Genomic DNA, 23,000 nt, shown 5'->3' with positions numbered 1-23,000 from the left:
GTGCCTCCTCCAAGGACCAGGCTGTCTCTCCGTCTCCTTCCTCCAGAGTCTCCCTCCATCCCGGAGCTGCCAGCGTCTCCCTCCACCCCGGAGCTGCCAGCGTCTCCCGCCAGCCGGAGCTGCCAGCGTCTCCCGCCAGCCGGAGCTGCCAGCGTCTCGCGCCAGCCCGGAGCTGCCAGCGTCTCCCGCATGTCCGGCGCTGCCAGCATCTCCCGCCTGTCCGGCGCTGCCAGCATCTCCCGCCTGTCCGGCGCTGCCAGAGCCTCCCGCCTGTCTGGCGCTGCCAGAGCCTCCCGCCAGTCCAGAGGCGCCCCTCAGTCCAGAGGCGCCCCTCAGTCCAGAGGCGCTCCTCAGTCCAGAGGTGCCCTCTACGAGGGTCTTCAGTCCGGGGCCCACTGCGAAGGTCCCCTCTCCAGAGTCCACACCTAAGTGGGCCAAGACTGAGGTGGAGCGGGGTCCACGTCCCGCACCACAGCTGCCTGCAGTAAGAAGGCCCACCCGGACCCTCCCCTTTAGAGTCAGGTTTTGCGGCCAGAGTCCGCACCTTTGGGGGGGGGGGGGGGCAGGGTGTGACTAGGGTGGGCGTTCTATGTTCTTTTTTCTATGTTTTTGTATTTCTTTGTTTTTGGCCAGGTATGGTTCTCAATCAGGGACAGCTGTCTGTCGTTGTCTCTGATTGAGAACCATACTTAGGTAGCTCTTGCCCACATGGGTTTTGTGGGTAGTTATTTTCTGTTTAGTGTGTTTTGCACCTGACGGAGCTGTTTCGGTTGTTTCTGTTGTTCCTTGTTGTATTTAGTGTTCAGTTTAATAAAATAATGATGAACACTTACCACGCTGCATCTTGGTCCTCACCTTCTTCCAATGGTCGTTACAGATATATCCACATCTGATAGACTGTACACTGTGAGCCATTTTCTTTTTCCTATTATTGTCCCCTGTTAAAAAGTAGAGATTTGAAAAATAAAGATTTTTTTCTTTCTTAATTGAGACATTGTTTTATCCCACATGTTTTTGGTCTGGGTTAAAACCCCGACAGAGGCTCTGCTCTAGGACCAGCATTCCAGAAAACATTCCTTTACCCAGAAGCACATAGCTTTCGTCAGCTTTACATGATTTATATTTTCATAGAGCAGAGAGACATTTGTTTTCTGTCAGCCTCCGTATATAAATACTCCATGACACGAGGACACGTCTCTGAGGTCAGAGGTTAAATCTGTTCAAACCCATTAAAGCTGAAAAAAACAAGTGCTTTATGCATGTTCATGTAATAACAAGTTATTTTGTTAAATTGGATTCATCCGCTTGTCGTCTGTAGGACAACTAAGGAAACACATATAGTTATCTTAGTTAAACACCTTACATTTAGAAATGTATAACAATTGAAAGATAAAAATATGTTTTTGATATGCTCTAACTTTTCAAGTAAATTGTGTATACAGGATTAATTTCTATGTATTAATATGTAATTACAATCCACGAATGAAACAGGAGTTATAAGTAGTAAGCCATTAGTTTAGAAAAAAAAAAGTTGAATCTTAGATGTTCTTTTGGTATCCTTAGTGATCCTGGATGAGTAGGAGGTCATGTATGAATAGTGTGTTGTAGTAATAATAATGACTGTGTGGGTGCTTATATTTGTCATTTTTCACACGTGTACAAATTTGTATTAACACATGTGTGAATTGGAAAATGTTTTGAGACACCCTCAGAGAGTGGGTTCATGGCCAGGGTTGGCCATTATTAACTACTATTATCAACTACTTTAGGGTTAAGTACCTTGCTCAAGGGCACATCGACAGATGTTTCACTATGTTGGCTCAGGGATTCAAACTAGCAACCTTTCAGTTACTGGCCCAACGCTCTAACCGATAGGCTACCTGTAGCCGTGTGGTGTGTTGTGATGTGTGTTGTGGTCTGAGCGTGAACACTGAACTGCTGTGGTCCAGATGTTCTGTTGAGGGATGGCTTCACAACCTGAGCTCTGGACAAATGCACCGCTCTGCCATCTGAGTAGTATCATGGGCCCTGACAGGAGCCTGGCTGTCACGCGCACACACACGCACGCACGCACGCACACACACACACACACACACACACACACACACACACACACACACACACACACACACACACACACACACACACACACACACACACACTTATGAACATACAAACACACACAAACACACACACTTATGAACATACAAACACACACACACACACATCGCACACACGCAGACATGTGACTAATGAAGTGATGGTGTGTATGTAAGGGAAAGTGTATGTGTGTGCATGGATCGTCAACTTCTTCACACCAAAAAGTCCTTCTTCAAATAATGAAAATATCTGTCCATCCGACGGAGTGTGACAGGAGAGGTGAGGGTATCGGTCGGCTAACTCCCCTCTAACACACAGATCTTACTGACCCGTGAAGCAGGTAGCTAACACCCCACATGAACACTTTGTGAACCTAGCAACCCTGTCATCACAAATGGAACGTTCCGGGGCATAACATTTCTAAAGTAAAATCAGGATTCTAGACTAGAGGTGGAGTGGGGGAAAGAAGTAGACAGAAAGAGGAAGATTGATAAACAGGGCCTGGGTTGGAGAGCAAACTCTTTCTCTCTCCCTCTATCTCTCTCTTTCTCTCATTCTCTCTCTCTCTCTCCTTCTCTCTAAGTTACTGTGCTCTGAGCTCGTTCACTAAGGGGCCAGGGGGATATTTACAGCATGTAGACACGTGAAGGTCAGACTCGTAAAGTGGCCCTGATGACTTTTACAAATGTCAGCTCCTGCAACCCCAGGCCTCGATGTGAGCGTGTCATTTACGGTGGCCAGCAAGCATCCCAAATCTCTGCGGTTAAAATCCTGCAGTAAATCGGGGGCTGAGAACTGGCTTTGTTGACATCTCTGAGCGATAATGAAACTGTGGAGGCGATCGTGTATGTGTATGTGTGTTTGGGGAAGGGAGAGTGAAAACAATTCCCTGACGTTGGAAAAATGGGATGGAAACCCATTCTAGAGCTGGGAGTCTGAGCTGTAAAGGGATGTCTGGGGCACCGCAGTCATGTCCAACGAATAATTCACGTTGAAAAGTTTTTTCCTCCTTAATTTCTGGTCTGGCAGGCCTTTCCCCTCTGGATAATTTAGTGGCTGTTCCTGGAGCGCTGTGGGCGGGTGAATGAATTACCTTGACTGAGCCCTAGCTGCTCAAACACTGGTAGAACATGTTGAACATGTACACCTACATGTACCACTGACTTCTCTCTGTGTTTAACATCTAAAGTCTAAGCACTGAACTCTCTCTCTGTGTTTAACATCTATGTATCAGCACTGAACTCTCTCTCTGTGTTTAACATCTATGTCTAAGCACTGAACTCTCTCTCTGTGTTTAACATCTATGTCTAAGCACTGAACTCTCTCTCTGTGTTTAACATCTATGTCTAAGCACTGAACTCTCTCTCTGTGTTTAACATCTATGTCTAAGCACTGAACTCTCTCTCTGTGTTTAACATCTATGTCTAAGCACTGACCTCTCTCTCTGTGTTTAACATGTACACCTACCACTGACCTTTCTCTGTGTTTAACATGTACACCTACCACTGACCTTTCTCTGTGTTTAACATGTACACCTACCACTGACCTTTCTCTGTGTTTAACATGTACACCTACCACTGACCTTTCTCTGTGTTTAACATGTACACCTATACCTGACCTTTCTCTGTGTTTAACATGTACACCTACCACTGACCTTTCTCTGTGTTTAACATGTACACCTACTACTGACCTTTCTCTGTGTTTAACATGTATGCGTAGCACTGACCTCTCTCTCTCTCTCTGTAGTACAGCAACTATATTACCACTTGTTTCAGATGGAAAGTCTTTTAGCTCTACATATATCTCTCCATATGGGTCCATGCCAGACCGAGGTTCAAATACATGATTACTTAAATAATATGAATGTGAAAATACAGCATACCAAAAAACAACCTATATTTGAAGTGTTTACATGCCTGCTTGTAAAACCAAATGCTCTACTCATGTAAAGTGTTGGTCCCATGATTCATGAGCTGAAATACAAGATCCCAGACATTTTGCATATGCACAAAAAGCTTATTTCTATCAAATGTTGAGGGAGTGTGCAATTGGCATGCTAACTGCAGGAATGTCCACCAGAGCTGTTGCCAGATAATTGAGTGTTCATTTCTCTACCATTAGCCACCTTCAACATTGTTTTAGAGAATTTGTCAGTATGTCCAACCGGCCTCACAACTGCAGACCACGTACAACCACACCAGCCTAGGAACTCGACATCTTCACCTGTGGGATCGTCTGAGACCAGCTACACGGACAGCTGATGAAACTGAATAGTATTTCTGTCTGTAATAAAGCCTTTTTCTGGAGAAAAACTCCTTCAGATTGGCTGGGCCTGGCTCCCCAGTGTGTGGGTCTGGCTCCCATGTGGGTGGGCCTATGCCCTCCCAGGCCCCCCCATGGCTGCTCCCTTGCCCAGTCATGTGAAATCCATAGATTAGGGCCTAATGAATTTATTTTAATTGATTGATTTCCTTATATGAACTGCAACTCAGGAAAATCATTGAAATTGTTGCATGTTGCGTTTATATTTATCTTCTGTATAGTTGGTATTTGAAATGCATTTGGAAAGTACTAAATCAACAGTAGCTGTATATGTATGTATTGTTCAATCAGAGGCTTAGAGGTTAGCTTAGAGGTTTTAACAGAGCTAAAAGACCTGTGGCTAAGTGTTGATTAGTGTTTAGAAGAACAACTTCTTGGTGACAGGGGGCAGTATTTTCACGCCCGGATGAAATGCATGCCCAAATTCAACTGCCTACTACTCATCCCCAGAAGTCTTCAAAGTTTGATTTTTATAGTAATTTATTTGAATTTGGCGCTCTGCATTTTCACTGGCTTTTGGCCAGGTGGGACAAGCGTCCCACATATCCCAGAGGTCAGAGGAGGTGGTGTGAGTGTGTAGAGAGTCTCTCTCTCTCTCTTTCTCCTGCCTCACACATACAATTGAAGTCGGAAGTTTACATACACCTTAGCCAAATACATTTGACATTTAATCCTAGTAAAAAATGCCGTGTCTAGTGTCAGTTAGGATCACCACTTTATTTTAAGAATGTGAAATGTCAGAATAATACTAGAGAAAATGATTTATTTCAGCTTTTATTTCTTTCATCACATTCCCAGTGGGTCAGAAGTTTACATACAGTCAATAAATGTTTGGTAGCATTGCATTTAAATTGTTTAACTTGGGTCAAACATTCACACGCTTTTTCAGTTCTGCCCGCATTTTTTCTACAGGACTGAGGTCAGGGCTTTGTGATGGCCACTCCAATACCTTAACTTTGTTGTCCTTAAGCCATTTTGCCACAACTTAGGAAGTATGCTTGGGGTCATTGTCCATTTGGAAGACCCATTTTCAACCAAGCTTTAACTTCCTGACTGATGTCTTGAGATGTTGCATCAATATATCCACATAATTTCCCTCCCTCATGACGCCATCTATTTTGTGAAGTGCACCAGTCCCTTCTGCAGCAAAGCACCCCCACAACATGATGCTTACACCCCCGTGCTTAATGGTTGGGTTGGTGTTCTTCAGCTTGCAAGCCTCCCACTTTTTCCTCCAAACATAACGATGGTCACTATGGCCAAACAGTTCTATTTTTGTTTCATCAGACCAGAGAACATTTCTCCAAAAAGTACAATCTTTGTCCCCATGTGCAGTTGCAAACTGTAGTCTGGCTTTTTATGGCGGTTTTGGAGCAGTAGCTTCTTCCTTGCTGAGCGGCCTTTCAGGTTATGTCGATATAGGACTCCTTTTACTGTGGATATAGATAGTTTTGTACCTGTTTCCTCCAGCATCTTCTCAAGGTCCTTTGCTGTTGTTCTGGGATTGATTTGCACTTTTCGTACCAAAGTACGTTCATCTCTAGGAGACAGAATGCGTCTCCTTCCTGAGCGGTATGACGGCTGCGTGTCCCATGGTGTTTAGACTTGCATACTATTGTTTGTACAGATGAACGTGGTACCTTCAGGTGTCTAGAAATTGCTCCCAAGGAGGAACCAGACTTGTGGAGGTCTACAATTTTTTGATTTTCCCATGATGTGAAGCAAAGAAGTACTGAGTTCGAAGGTAGGCCTTGAAATACATCCACAGGTACACCTCCAATTGACTGAAATGATGTCAATTTGCCTATCAGAAGCTTCGAAAGCCATGACATCATTTTCGGGAATTTTCCAACCTGTTTAAAGGCACAGTCAACTTAGTGTATGTAAACTTCTGACCCACTGGAATTGTGATACAGTGAAATAATCTGTCTGTAAACAGTTGTTGGAAAAATTACTTGTGTCATGCACTTGTGTCATGCAAGTAGATGTCCTAACAGACTTGCCAAAACTATCGTTTGTCAACAAGAAATTTGTGGAGTGGTTGAAAAATTTGTTTTAATGACTCCTAAGTGTATGTAAACTTCCTTCTTCAACTGTACCTTGTAAAAGGTTACGAGATGCCTTTTCTTATAGAACAGGGTGGACTGTTTTACCCTAACCCCTCAGTGTCAAAGGTCATAGCACAGTGTGTCCTCAGACATGCATGCCATGTCTGAATTCTGGAATCCATACTATATAAAGTGAACTGTATGTACAGTTATAACATCATCAAAGTGTATCAGAATAACTAAATCAGCTTGAAACAAAAATAGCAATTTTAACATTCTACACTCTGCAATGTTGAATTTTTAAAATGTATTTATTTAACTAGGTAAGTCAGTTAAGAACAAATTCTTATTTACAATGACAGCCTACCCCAGCCAAACCCTAACCCAGACATGGCCTCACAATACTTCCACCATACTGGTAAGTACACCATTAAATAAATACAGTACAGACTCCATGGGTCGGTCCAGAACAGTGGCATGGCTCTGGTTCATTGTATCTGTGGTAGCTTGGTTCTGGCCAAGTCCAGTCCTGGAAGCTACCAGAGCCTGAGGGTGAGGAGTGTTTTATGAGGAAGATCACATCCACGTGGAGGTGGGACACAGTGAGAAAAAGCTCTAATCATGTCCTCTCCCATTTCCCCCAATCACTGTGAAATGGACCAGTCATTTTATTAGAAGGAGGAATAACAATGCTGGAACGTTGTAGCTTCACACTTCAGCTGTGTAGCTCTTCCTGTCTGAGCTGAGGATTTCTGTAGTATAGGCAACAGACAATGGCATACACACTGATATGCGCGCACCATCACCATTTTACTCAAATCCCTTAAACACATTTTATTACCACTGGCTAAAATGTTGTTTAGAGTGTAAGAAGCTGACACATGACTATAAATATTTTGGGAACCATGGATGGATGCACTTGTTCATAATTCACACTTATCTTTCCTCAGTTCTTGGAATATTTATAGCAGGACCCAGGAACGTAAGACACTGCCATCAATAACTAACTAACCCCAGCTAGCTGAGCGGGCCAGCACAATCCGCCTGTCTTCTTTCATCAGCTTTTCAACATCACAACATCACACTGCTAGTGTCAGAGTGCAACACTGTTTAACATTGTTACAGTGACTGTCACAGCATCACACCCTGGTCCATTTAACACAGCAGCCCAAGTGACACCATGGCATCTTGTGTATTTAATATAACAACTCCTATGACCACATAGCGCCTGGCCTGTGTATTCAGCAGGTGTGGGTGCATGGCTCTCCTAGTTGCTGCAACTATGACAACATCACACCCCTTAGACTTCAACAGTTGTCAACAGACCCTAGATATTGTATGGATAGACCAGGGGGAACAATTGGCACCACATTACAGTGTGTGTGTGTGTGTGTGTGTGTGTGTGTGTGTGTGTGTGTGTGTGTGTGTGTGTGTGTGTGTGTGTGTGTGTGTGTGTGTGTGTGTGTGTGTGTGTGTGTGTGTGTGTGTGTGTGTGTGTGTGTGTTTGTGTGCGTGTGCGTGCGAGCGTGTTTTATTATTTGTTGCTTCATGGGGCTAGTCTTGTTGAGCTTGGGGCAGAACAGAATGTACAGGAACGGAGATAATGGGATAAATATCCATTCAGAGAGCCGCTAAACGACGTCATGGACAAGACATAAGCTCTTCCCTCTGCAACAGGTGCGATGCCAAATGGTTATTTAGCTCTGCATCTTCCTTCGTATCGTTTCCTCTGCCATTCTTTCTCTCTCTATATCTTTCCTTCTCTTTCTCTACCAGGCCAAACCTCACAATTACAACACAATGGTGCCACTGTTCTCTCTCTGTCCACAGAGACACAACACAGCTGCACTAAGACACACGGGACTGAGACAGACACTCACGCATCAGTTATGTCATAGAAACACACACGGTGAGATCACTGGCGTACCACACACCCACGCAGCCCCACGGGGCCCACAAGTGTTTTGGGGGGTTGGGGTCACCCCCTGAGGTTGGGCCCCCCAGATAGCATATGAACAAGTCATAAGCCATGAATTTATTTTTATTTTTAAATATAGGCAATTCCATTTAAAACTGCCTTGCTCGGACCTTGCTGGGGGCCCTGCGAAACTGTGCTACTCCACTAGGTGAGATTCACTCACCCTTATACATGCCGTTCATTTCACAGCTTTTAGCACAAAGCAAACAAACACATGTATTCAAGTATTAACAGCTAGGTGCTAAAACTGATGTGTATAAAACTCGAAAAATAACATTATGTAGAGAAACATATGACAACACACATGCACGCATGCACACAAAACACTCACTCACACACCATGCAGCATTGATTACCCCAGCACTAAGACCAGATATTAAACCGGCCACACAGTCCAGAAGTGACACCTTAGTCCAGGATTAAATTTTGTATGGTGGCGGGTGTAAGAAAAACACATGATGCCGCTAGCCAGTTGTTGGGGCAAACAGAGTAGACATCATAAAGGCAGGTTTTATTAGCTGTTGGTTGATTTGTTCCTGCAGCCCATGGAGTGAGCTGCTAAATAAATACATACAGCTGTTCGGCCGGGCTCTCTCTCGCAGCAGGTGTATGGCCTACTACGCCGGGCTGTCACACACACCCGCTCACATAACAAATAATAACCGCCTCCACACACGGCCCATCCATCACAGTTATGGCCCGGCCCAGAGAGACCGCCACTCACACACTCACACAGGGGTCCCCCCGAGCACACACATTCAAACACACAAGCACGTGCGCGCAAAGACACAGAGACACACACACACGTGCACACAAACACACACCAACTCAGACAGGAGGCATGTAAGTGTACACAGCAGTGTGCCTAAAAATGTTGACACACACAGCTGACGTACACACAAACCTTTGCAGACGCAAACAAGACACACACACACACACACACACACACACACACACACACACACACACACACACACGCGCGCGCGCGCGCGCGCACACACAAACACACACCAACTCAGACAGGAGGCATGTAAGTGTACACAGCAGTGTGCCTGAAAATGTTGACACACACAGCTGACATACACACAAACCTTTGCAGACGCAAACAAGACGCAAACACACTCACACACGCACACACACACACACACTTGCACAGACACGCATACACATACCAAGGGCTATCTACTGTATCATGGTCAGAACTCTGCCTTAAAACTGCCTTGCTCTGACCTCTGACCTGGCAAGTAAGCCAGATAAAACAAATGGGAACTTTTTTGTCTCCCTCTCCCCTCTGCTGCTGCTGTTACAGAGGAAATCTGGAGGGTATCTAGAATTTGGGAGGGAGAGAGAAAAAGAGGAGATCAAACACATTTATTTACCTGGTCTTTCCAACCCAATAGTCAAATTGTGGCGGGCCAAAATTAATTAGTCTTCCAAACAGGGAGGAGCCACATCTGATGTAACTCTTAACTAGGGGCCAGGGAGGGGTGGGGAGATCAGAGACAGAGGTGCGGGATTCAGTGGGTGATGGTAGAAAAACTCCACAATAGACTGCAGTGCAGAGAGAGGAGAGGGCAGAGGGGAGAGAGGAGAGATGGGGAGGAGGAGGAGGAGGAAGAGGATATGTGATATGCAGTACATTACCTCCTTACCTCCTTACCTCCTTATAACTGTCCAGTTACAACACTATGTGTGAAAGACCTTCAAGCTACTATAATGTGGGGACACTGGCATATCCCGCTACAGCTCTAAACAGCTGCTCCACAGTTGCCATCTTTCACACATGAAAGGGACACAGCGGAGGGCAGTCATTGATAAAGTGTTGGCATGTCATTGACATTCATCACGGAAAAACCATGTTCCAATTCTCTGACTGTGAAGGTCGTTGGGGGACCCTTGAGTAGCCTAGATACTAACCTTGGTGCAATGTGACCCTGTTGGTTGCCCGACGGTCTCTGACTGACTGAAAAATTCCACTTAACATTTTTTCCATTCCATTCATTTTTCCATTGCTTGTTCAGAGTCCCTTTCACTACAGCTGCAGGATCTTAATTTGATCACTCCTTTGTTGCTAAGAATTTTCCTGTGCAGCAGGAAAGGCAAACTTGTAGTGCATGTAAGGCTTAAAAGGCTTCTAAAGTTAATAATTTCCACTTTAACTTTTTATGGCTGCAGGGGCAGTATTGAGTAGCTTGGATGAAAAGGTGCCCATATCAAACGGCCTGCTCCTCAGTCATAGTTGCTAATATGTGTATATTATTATTAGTATTGGATGGAAAACACTCTGAAGTTTCTAAAACGGTTTGAATGATGTCTGTGGGTATAACAGAACTCATATTGGCAGGCATAATCCTGAGTTGAAATCAAAACAGGAAGTCAGAAATCTGAGCTTGTATGTATTCACCAGAGTCCCCAATGAAATAACCTTGAGATATGAATGATGTTGAATTGCCTAGGGGTTCCACTAAATGTCAACCATCAATAGAAATTATAATCAGGTTTCTATGTTGTTGTGGGAGTGAATGAGAGCAGAATATAACAGCTGTCCTTCAAGCAGCCATTTTGTGATCCCACTTTTTCCTCATGGTAGTCACTTGCCTTCCATTGCTCACGAAGACAAGAAGGAATACTCCGGTTGGAACTTTATTGATGCTATATGTTAAAAACATCCTAATGATTGATTCTGTACTTAGTTTTAAATATTTCTTCGACCTGTAATATCACTTTTTGAAGTTTCTGTCCGATATAACGCTGACCAGAATTAGCGTTTGGATATGTATACCAAACGCTCTAACAAAAGAAGGTATTTGGACATAAATAACGGACATTTATTGTGGACCTGGGATTCCTGGAGTGCTTTCTGATGTAGATCATCAAAGGTAAGGGAATATTCATCATGTAATTTCTTGTTTATGTTGACGCCATCTTTGCGGCTGTGGTGTTTTTAAATTGAGCGCCATCTCAGATTAGTGCATGCATTTCTTTTTCCGTAAAGTTTTTTTGAAATCTGACACAGCGGTTGCATTAAGGAGAGGTAGATCTATAATTCCATGTGTGTAACTATATTATCATCTACATTTATGATGAGTATTTCTGTTGAATGATGTGGCTATGCAAAATCACTTTATGTTTTTGGAACTAGTGAATCTAACGCGCCAATGTAACCTCAGATTTTTTAAATATAAATATGAACTTTATCAAAAAAAAACATGCAAGTATTGTGTAACATGAAGTCCTATGAGTGTCATCTGATGAAGATAATTCAAGGTTAGTGATTAATTTTATCTTTATTTCTGTTTTTTGTGAAGGCTACATTTTGCTGGAACATGGCTGTGCTTATTGTGGTTTGGTGGAGACCTAACATAATCGTTTGTAGTGCTTTCGCTGAAAAGCCTATTTGAAATCGGACACTTTGGAGGGATTAACAACGAAAAATAGATTTAGAATGATTTCTGTGGTTTGAATTTTGGCGCCCTCTATTTTCACTGGTAGTTGTCATATCGACCCTGGTATCGGGATTGCAGCCATAACAGGTTAAAATGTCAGACAGATTTGCCCAAATGAAAAAGCAACCGCTACAAGAAATGTCCATTAAGTGTAATCTATATAATAATTCACATTTCCTGTAGCTGCAGGTTTATTTTTTTGCTGTAGCAAACTGGCACAAATTAAGATCCTACATCTCTATGCACTTCATTCTTGATTCTCTATGGACCTGTGTTGAAGTTAATGTTGCTTCAGGTGTGACGTTTTTGTTATATGCAATGTGACCCTATTAGATCAAGAGATCTTTGGAAAACAGGTGATCACTAGAAGTTGTTGTTAAATTGACCTACCTGGGTAAATAAATCAAATAATGAATAAAACAAAATAGATATGTGTCACGCCCTGGCCTTAGTATTTTGTATTTTCTTTATTATTTTGGTCAGGCCAGGTTGTGAATTATGTGTTTGTCTTGTCTAGGGGTTTTGTAGATTGATGCGGTTGTGTTTAGTATAGTAGTCTAGGTAAGTCTATGGTTGCCTAGAGTGGTTCTCAATCAGAGGCAGGTGTTTATCGTTGTCTCTGATTGGGAACCATATTTAGGCAGCCATATTGTTTGAGTATTTTGTGGGTGATTGTTCCTGTCTCTGTGTTTTGCACCAGTTAGGACTGTTTTTGGTTTTTCCACTGTTTCTTGTTTTGTATAAGTATATTGTTCATGTTATCATCTTCATTAAAGATGTTTATAAATAACCACGCTGCGTTTTGGTCCGCCTTTCCTTCGACGAAGGGTGCATGCTCAGCTTCCTCCTGTACTCCCTGTTCACTCATGACTGTGTGGCTATGCACGTCTCCAACTCAATCATCAAATTTGCCAACAACGACCAGATGGCCTACAGGGAGGAGGTGAGGGCTCTCGGAGTTCAGTGTCAGGAAAATAACCTCTCACTCAACGCCAACAAAGCAGATGATTGTGGACTTCAGGAATCAGCAGAGGGAGCAGCCCCTTCTCCACTACTGTCCCGTCGATGTGAAGGTGGAAAGTTAAGTTCTTCTGCGTACATATGACTGACAAACTGAAGTGGTCCACCCACACAGACAGTGTGGTGAAGAATCGCAACAGCACCTCGACAACCTAAGGAGGCTGAAGAAATGTGGCTTGTCACCTAAAACCCTCTCAAACTTTTACAGATGCACAATTGAGAGCATCCTGTTGGGCTGTATCACCGCCTGCTACGGCAACTGCACCGCCCACAACCGCAGGGCTCTCCAGAGGGTGGTGTGGTCTGCACAACACATCATCTGGGGCAAACTACCTGCCCTCCAGGAACCCTACAGCACCCAATGTCACAGGAAGGCCAAAAAGATCATCAAGGACAACCACCCGAGCCACTGCCTGTTCACCCCACTCATCCAGAAGGCGCTGTCAGTACAGGTGCATCAAAGCTGGGACCTAGAGACTGAAAAACACCTTCTGTCTCAAGGCCATCAGACTGTTAAACAGCCATCACTAACACAGAGGGGCTGCTGCCTACATACAGACTTGAAATCATTGGCCACTTTAGTAAATGGAACACGAGTCACTTTAATAATGCCAATTTAACAATGTTTACATATCTTGCATTACTCATCTCATATGTATTTTCTGTATTCTATACTATCTATTGCATCTTAGCCTATGCCGCTATGACAATGCTCATCCAGATATTTATACATTCTTATTCCATTCCTTTACTTTGATGTGTGTGTATTAGGTTTTTGTGGAATTGTTAGATATTATTTGTTAGATACTGCTTCACTGTCGGAACTAGAAGCACAAGCATTTCGCTACACTTGCAATAATATCTGCTAACCATGTGTATGTGAGAAATAAAATTAGATTTTATTTGATTATGGACTAAATGTTCAAATCCTGTTGCATTAGGATTATTTTGATGCAACAATATAAGTACATTTAAGAGCCTACAGTCTGGAATCTGAAAATATAGATGAACATAATTATAGATTTGAGTTAGCATTTTTTTTCTAATAGGGTAGTTACAGTGTCTTAAAGTTTTCATACCCCTTGACTTATTCCACATTTTGTTGTTACAGCCTTTTTTCTCTCACCCATCTACCCGCAATACCCCATAATGACAAAGTAAAAACATGTTTTAGTAATGTATCATTTTCATAAGTATTCAAAACCCCTGAGTCAATACTTTGTAGAAGCACCTTTGCCAGCGATCACAGCGATCAGTCTTTCTGGGTAAGTCTCTAAGAGCTTTCCACACCTGGATTGTGCAACATTTGCCCATTCTTTTCAAAATTCTTTAAGTTCGGTCAAATGTGTTGTTGATCATTGCTAGACAACCATTTCCAGGTCTCGCAATTGATTTTCAAGTAGATTTAAGTCAAAATTGTAACTAGGCCACGCAGGAACATTCACTGTCTTCTTGGTAAGCAACTCCAGTGTAGATTTGGCCTTGTGTTTTAGGTTATTGTCCTGCTGAAAGTTAATTAATCTCCCAGTGTCTGGTGGAAAGCAGACTGAACCAGGTTTTCCCCTAGAATTGTGATTGTGATTAGCTCCCTTCAGTTTCTTTTCTTTCCTGAAAAATTCTCCTGTCTTTAAGGATGACAAGCATACCCATAACATGCAGCCACCTCTATGCTTGAGAATATGGAGAGTGGTACTCAATGTGTCATATTGGATTTGCCCCATAACACTTTGTATTCAGGACAAAAAGTGAATTGCTTTGGCACATTTTTTTGCTCTATTACAAGTGCCTTGTCACACTGACCATTATTTGCGTTGTTTGTTTCTATATTTTGTTTGGTCAGGGTGTGATATGAGTGGGCATTCTATGTTGCATGTCTAGTTAGTCTGTTTCTATGTGTTTTGACCTGATATGGTTCTCAATCAGTGGCAGGTGTTTTTCGTTGTCTCTGATTGGGAACCATATTTAGGTAGCCTGTTTTGTATTGTGGTTCGTGGGTTATTGTCTGTTATGGTGCATGTTAGCACAGTGTTTCGATAGCAGTCACGGTCGTCTTGTTAGTTTGTTTTAGTGTATTCGTGTTTTTCCGTCTTTCATTAAATCATGCATTCACACCACGCTGTGCTTTGGTCTCCTCAATACGAGGATCGTGACACTTGTTGCAAACAGGATGCATGTTTAGCAATATTTGTATTCTGCACAGGCACATAATACTGTAGGTACACAGTATTGTGTAAAGTAACTACAATGTTGTTGATCCATCCTCAGTCAAGGGGTGTGAATACTTTCTGAAGGCACTGTACATGTAGTTCAAGATGACTGCTATCATATTACATATTGTGCCAGTTTCAGTTGTCTAGGATATGTGATATTGTGTATATCAGTAAAGCCTATTCTATGATCCCTTTTATGGTAAGTATCAATCTTTGTCTTACCTGTCTCCAGGAAGATAATGTTACAATGCAAAGTATCATCACCTTTTATACAACCTCAGAATAAAGCCGCAACAACAATGGTTGACCAAAACATTATACTCTTTCATGTGGATAACACCTACCAGAAAGCTAAAACAAATTAAATTCTTAATTTGCTTTAAAAATCGAATTACTCCACCTTATCAATAAAAGCAACATATTCAATTTCATTATCATTAGCTGTGGTAGCCCTTTATTCCTAAAATATTAACACATCTGACCAGATTAGAGCCAACTATAAGTAATTTGAATTTAAGAACCGTGTTGAATTCCCACACAATGTGAACACCACTGGGATTTCTGAACTGATACACTCCTGAAAAGCCTTTCAAGCCAGAAAACTGTCAAAAGAATTAAGCAGTCAATGATTTATCTTAACAGCAAAGAGAGAAACCTCTTTGAGCGGACAAAGATATATCTTAGTGAGCCGAGTCAGAGTCTGGGGTTTAGAGACGATAAGGAACCTGTTCTGGCTTGGGGAAGAAAGTGAGAGGAAGCCTTTAATTCCACAGGCCTGACAAAGCATATCAATTTGTAAAAGCCAGAGGTCATTTGGCATTACCTCTCACCAGTCAGTCTGAACCTCTGTTAGCTAGCGGCTGGCACAGCTACAGTAACAACAACAAAGAGTCTGAACTGATTTGATATGATATAACACAAAGAAGAACAAACGACCCAAAGTGACGTGTGCACACAACTTCCAACATTTAATTGTTTTTCCGATAGCAGCTACTTTTGATGAAGGATTTACTTGCTAAAATATCTTATATTGTAGGTGGTAGTCTTAGCTGAATGGACTTACACATATTGTACAGTAAGTGGCTCTAGGTTAGAGTATCTTATTTTCTCCCACCTCGCTGCAGAAAGGGGTTCTTCAGTTTCAACAATGACCCCTACTCATGTTCCATCTCGGACAGTGGAGAAGGGTGATAGTGTGTCCATGTTACTAGGACCAGGTTGTGGTAATATTAAGCAAATACTTTGAATAAAAAGCATGAATGAATCACAAGAGAAGGTAATACTTTTCCTTCTGTTTAATGTCAAAGTAACATATAGAGCCTTCAGAAAGTATTCACACCCCTTCACTTTTAGCTAATTTTGTTGTGTTATAGCCTGAATTTAAAATGGTTTAAATTGAGATTTTGTGTCACTGGCCTACACACTATACCCCATACCGTCAAAGTGGAATGACGTTTTTAGAAATGTTCACTAATGAATAAAACATGAAAAGCTGAAATGTATTCAACCCCTTTGTTATGGCAAGTTCAGGAGTAAAAATATGCTTAACAAGTCACATAATAAGTTGTATGGACTCACTCTGTGCCCAATAATAGTGTTTAACATGATTTTTGAATGACTACCTCATATCTGTATCCCACACATACAATTATCTGTAAGGTTCCTCAGTCAAGCAGTGAATTTCAAACACAGATCAAATCACAAAGACCAGGGAGGTTTTCCAATGGTGCGCAAAGAAGGGCACCTCTTGAATAAAAAAGCAGACACTGAATATCACTTTGTGTATGGTGGTTATTAATTACACTTTGGATGGTGTATCAATACACCCAGTCACTACAAAGATACAGGCGTCCTTCTTAATTCAGTTGCCGGAGAGGAAGGAAACCGCTCAGGAATTTCACGAGGCCAATGGGGACTTTTAAACCGTTACAGGGTTAAATGGCTGGGATAGGAGAAAACTGAGGAAGGATGAACAACATTGTAGTTATGCCACAATACTAACCTAAATGACAGAGTGAAAATAAGGAAGCTTGTATAGAATAAAAATATTCCAAAACATACAGAATGTTTGCTATAAGGCACTAAAGTAAAACTGCAAAAAATGTGGCAAAGAAATTAACTTTATGTCCTGAAAACAAAGCTTAATGTTTGGGGCAAATCCAACACAACACAAGACATCACTGAGTACCACTCTTCATATTTTCATAATAGTGATGGCTGCATCATGTTATGGGTATGCTTGTCATCAGCAAGGACTAGGGAGTTTTTTTTAAGATAAAAATAAACAGAATAGAGCTAAACATTGGCAAAATGCTAGAGGAAAACCTGGTTTAGTCTGCTTTCCAACAGAAACTGGGAGAAAAATTCACCTTTCAGCAGAACAATAACCTTAAACACAAGGCTTACCAAGATGACATTGAATGTTTCTGAGTGTCCTCGTTACATTTGGACTTAAATCGTCTTGAAATGGCAAGACCTGAAAATGGCTGTCTAGAAATGATCAACAACCAACTTGATAGAGTTTGAAGATATTTTTAAAGAATAATATGCACATATTGTAATATCCAGGTGTGCAAACTCTTAGAGACTTACCCAGAAAGACTTACAGCTGTAATCACTGCCAAATGTGATTATAATATGTATGACTCAGGGGTGTGAATACTTTGAAATATTTCTGTATTTCATTTTCAATAAATTAGCAAACATTTCAAAAAACATATTTTCACTTTGTCATTATGGGGTATTGTGTGTAGTAGATAGGTGGACATAAAATCTATTTACTACATTTGAATTTAGGCTGTGACACAAAAAAAATGTGGAATAAGTCAAGGGGTTTGAATACTTTCTGAATGCACTGTAACTACCCTCTCAGAAAACATAGGACTACCTAATTTTACTGTCTCTGCAATAAAATAGTGATCAAATGATTATCTTACATCTGTAGTCCCAATTCACAGTTTATTTGATTTTACTCACAATTAACGTTTCCGTAAATTAAGTTAGAGTTGGTTCAGCACAAAAAAATGTATGGATGCAATAACACAAAACAATTACAAAAGTCAAACAACAATTCCATCAAGCAAAAATTGTAGGTGAATTATTATAACCTTAACGCAAGTCATCATTTAATCTAAGTAATACTTCTAATAGCAAAACCAAGGCTTCCAGAAAGGCTCTGCCGCAGCTTCAAAATGTCAGCTTCCCTTTCACCTGCTCCTTCCCCTGGGAGGCCACACTTTAAACAAAAGAAACAAGGCTTATAAAGAGAGCCAGTCCCATGTGCACACACATGAGTCAGTGTGTTCTCTCATGAGGCCGTATTAATTGAGTAGTCATTTGTTTCATTCTTTACAATTTTCTCTCCCCCAAAATGGTAGTGTAATTAGACCAGTTGACCTGGTTCTGAAGGCACTGTACATGAACATGGATGAAATAATCCTGTAGGTCAGTGCATTGTGATCTCGTACTGTATGAGCACATTAGCGTCATAAGAATGTAAAGGTTAGAAGGGTATTGTTGAGACAAAAACAAATTTGGCCATCAAAGTATTGTTTGAGTTTCGTTGCTTACTTCATGAAATATCATATTAGCATGTCAAGGGAACCTATCTGTTAAAGCAATGCCACAAAGGAACTAGGCCATTGTCTGTTTCATTTCTGAAGACTTAAGGTGTCTTGTGTTTCATGAATTGCCACAAGGTAGGTGTAACCATCAAAACAATGCAATTATTTCAATACACGGAGCGGCTTTGACCTTGTTTCTGTCCAATCCCAAGAAACCCTGCATGGCTATAAAAACAACTCCATACATCTCAATAGAATCAAAAAGCAGGAGACAAACAGCAAAGGACACATTTTAATGTCCCAGTCAAGACACAGCAGGAACGCAAAAATGCAGCTTCTCAGCTTTTTCGTTTTGGCAATGATGGTCGCAAAGAGCAGTCAACTACAATTAAGTGACTGTGGGTTGAATTTAAGACGCCCAGCATACACTGATATCTCAGTAACTTGCGGCACCAAATCTATTGGTCTGGCTATCCTCATCTGCCCTGCCATTTACACTGGTTACAACGAGTCCCTGCTTATCCTCAACAACATCATGAATGACCCAGCCTGCAAGGGAACCGTGGATAGAAATGTGACTCCACCGGTCTTGAGGTTTGAATTACCCCTCAATACGACCAATTCTTGTGGCAGCCTCTTCAGGACAACCAGCGCTCCAGGCACAGGGATATTTTCTGACTTCTCCAACATCCAGACAGTCAACATCAGCGGGGTGGTCCGATCATATGATCCCACCACAGGGACAGTCACTTACAACACTGAGTTGAAGTATTATTACTCCTGTGCCTATCCCCTAGAGTACCTGATCAACAACACCCTAATTGATGTGTCAGCATCCTCCATTGCAGTGAAGGACAACAATGGTAGTTTCATCAGCACTTTGAGACTTGAACTCTTCAGTGATGTCAACTACACTACTCCCATGGTCATTCCGAAACTGGGTCTTGAGCTGAGAACCAAAGTCTATGCGCAAGTCAAGGCCACCAACCTGACCTCCCAGTACAATGTGCTCCTGGACCGATGCTACGCCTCCATTTCTCCTCTACCCACTAACTCCACTTTCTTCAACCTGTTTGTCCCTTGCAACAAGGAGCAGATGACCACCATGCATGAGAACGGGAATAGTCATAATGCCCGCTTCTCCTTCCCAGCCTTCCGCTTCATCGAGCAGCAGAATGAGACCGTTTCCACCTACTTCCTCCACTGCATCACCCGTCTCTGTGAGAAGAGCACCTGCAGTACCTTCATGCAATGTAACAAGAGGAGGAGAAGGAGTGCTGTTCCTGCTACCGAAGTTGGAGTGACAGAGTACAAAACCCTCACCTCCCCTCCCATTACCACTAAAGCAGAGAGCATTGTAGCTTCAAAAGAACAACTCATGGGCAGCAACAACTCTAACTCCACTTCAGGTCTTGCGGTGACAGTGGGCTTCCTGGCCTTCGCCTGCATCATCGCCATTGTGATAGCAGCGGTCTTCTACAAGAGGCTCAACCATTAAAGGGGAGACTGCTCTGCTTGCACCAGCTCACAGTAGTGCTTCTGTCTGCTTGTCTCACAACTCCGGTAGAGGACTGACTTATTATACTTTTGGCCAAGAGCAGAAACTTTGTTTTGTAGATGTACTTTAGAATAATCTGCCAGACATCAGCAATTATTTTGTGTACATACACTGTAAATAAATCCTGTTGTTTTTATAGTAACTTACTGGCAGTCAGTTTACAGTAATGTACTTTTAAACCAAAGTTTCTTTGGAATTTACTGTACCATACTGTACCTTATTTTACAGTAATTTACAGGTAACTAGCAAAAACATCAGGATTTTCTTTTTTTACAGTGTACTTAAAATATTTAGAGAAAATGTATATTTTGGAAAAGTTGATGTGAAGGGACTTTGACAGTTTATCCCATGCATAGCTCGTTTATTAGTGCTTAAGTTTTGCAAAAGCATACATGCGCTTTATAATTAAAAAAGGTTAAATAAACAAAATAATAGTATGTAGATAGGATAACAGAATGCATAAATCCCTTGATAAGATCTGGAGAACAAGGTGTTTTAATGATTTTAGAACAATGCCATCTCAGAAAAGTATAATCCTGAAATTGTCTGTTTGTCACAAAATGTTAAAATGTATTCAGAGAACAGACTTTGTGTGGAGCATTTCTAAAGTGAACTAACAGTACCCTTCAAAGTATTGTTTTTGTTATTTATTCAATTGATCTAACTTCTTTATCCTAATAAAAATATTGCCACCTGCCGATCTATATCAAAATGGCCTGAGTCCAGAATTTGTATTCACAACCACATTCCTATGAATTTAACATTAAGAAATAATTTTTCATGTCAATCCACAATATGTCCACACTCATAACATAACAGAGGTCATTTTGCTCACAATGGGTATTTTATGTATTAATTCAAATTATATACATAGTTTAAATTAAATATCCATCAGACATCTGTATTGTTTAGAGTAGACAATACATTCCAAATTTAAGGCCCTATAGCCCACTTCTAACACCAACATAATACATTCAGGGCAACAAACTACATGTATTCATTTGTGTATTAATTTACCCACATGTACTGTACTGCAGAAAATATTATAAGTGACTGCATTATCCTTAAATTACCACAGAAGTAGGCACAATGTGAGTATTAGCAACACTGGCAAAGATCACAAGAGTAGACTAGACCAGGTGGGTGCTATAATTTGCTAGATAATGCATCACAAACATCTCAACTAGCCAGTTGAGTTGCCCAATTAGGGTAAACTCATTTTGTATTAGAATTTGCATAAACTTTTTAAATAATAAAAACATATATACATTAATGAACCTTATGTCTGCTTCAGTTACTTATAATGGAGGACAAGCCTAGTTATATGAGGACTGATATCAAATATTAATAAAATATGATACATTTGTGTGTCAAATTATGAATATTCTAATATATCTAAATGCATGTGTTTACTGTAATATGCTCACAATAACTGTAAAATGACATGTACTGAGTAATATTGTAAAACAGATTGAAGATAACAGGCAGAGAGTAAATACTGATATGAATATAAAAATATGTTTCTATTTGCACAGACAAAAAAAATCCCAGAACAATATTTATTAATTATAGCTAACTTCGATTAAATGGAATTCCTTTAATAGGCAACTCATCCACCTGCTAAAGCATATTATTCAAGAATGACTAAGATTATAAAGCAACAACATTTTATAAATTTAATAATTCCAAAATTATGTTTTGAAGGTCAACAACATTTTACATTTGTACTGATAATGCGTGATTAATGAGGTTTGGTTTTGCTAATGTTCACTTCCTGGTTTTCAACCATCTTAGAATGTCTGTTTAAAAAAAATACTGGATTCTCATAATGAAAATCACATGGACATTTTGCTAATTTGCATTGGTTGAGATGATAAAATATGCCAAACAAAATCCATATGTTTCATTTCATTTAAAATTGGTTGTAAAAATTTGCTCAAATGCCCAATTGAGCTGCCGCTAAATTGCTACATTGCTAATTTGTTTAATAATTTGATGAAATGTTGTTATTAAATGTAACTTATTACTGACATGCTTAGTATTGACATGTTGAATGCACTGAGCTGTTGTTTAAACTACTAGCACACAGCTCAGACACCCATGCATTCCCCACAAGACATGTCACCAGATTTCTCTTCACATTCCCCAAGTACAAAACAGACTATGGGAGGCTCACAGTACTACATAGAGCCATGACTACATGGAACTCTATTCCATATCAGGTAACTGATGCAAGCAGTAGAATAAAAAAAAGTACAAAATAAAATACACCATATGGAACAGCAGGGACTGTGAAGAGACACACACACACACAGGCACAGACACACCCAAAAGTATGTGGACACCTGCTTGTCGAACATCTTATTCCAAAATCATGGGCATTAACATGGAGTTGGTCGGCCCCTTCGCTGCTACAACAGCCTCTACTCTTCTGGGAAAACTTTCCACTAGATGTTGGAACATTGCTGCAGGGACTTCCATTCAGCCACGAGAGCATTAGTGAGGTCTGGCACTGATGCTGGTCGATTATGCCTGGCTCGCAGTCGGCATTCCAATTCATCCCAAAGGTGGGGTTGGGGTTGAGGTCAGGGCTCTATGGAGGCCAGTCACGTTCTTCCACACCGATCTCAACAAACCATTTCTGTATGGATCTCACTTTTTGCATGGGGGAATTGTCATGCTGAAACAGGAAAGGGCCTTCCCCAAACTATTGCCACAAAGTTGGAAGCACTGAATCATCTAGAATGTCATTGTA

The 23,000-nt window shown here is 41.3% G+C and overlaps 1 protein-coding gene across 1 annotated transcript; it reads left to right on the top strand.

Annotated features, from left to right (window-relative positions):
• Positions 1-19,222: 19,222 nt before the first annotated feature.
• Positions 19,223-20,185, top strand: LOC110505400 (zona pellucida-like domain-containing protein 1). Its single transcript, XM_036965090.1, has one exon. It carries the CDS (start codon positions 19,223-19,225, stop codon positions 20,183-20,185), a length of 963 nt encoding a protein of 320 aa, XP_036820985.1.
• Positions 20,186-23,000: the final 2,815 nt, after the last annotated feature.

The sequence above is a fragment of the Oncorhynchus mykiss genome, chromosome 3 (assembly GCF_013265735.2).
Source record: "Oncorhynchus mykiss isolate Arlee chromosome 3, USDA_OmykA_1.1, whole genome shotgun sequence".
In the NCBI taxonomy this organism is placed as follows: domain Eukaryota; kingdom Metazoa; phylum Chordata; class Actinopteri; order Salmoniformes; family Salmonidae; genus Oncorhynchus; species Oncorhynchus mykiss.
Note: the sequence above shows the minus strand (reverse complement) of the source record. Positions and strands in the feature narration are given on the sequence as shown.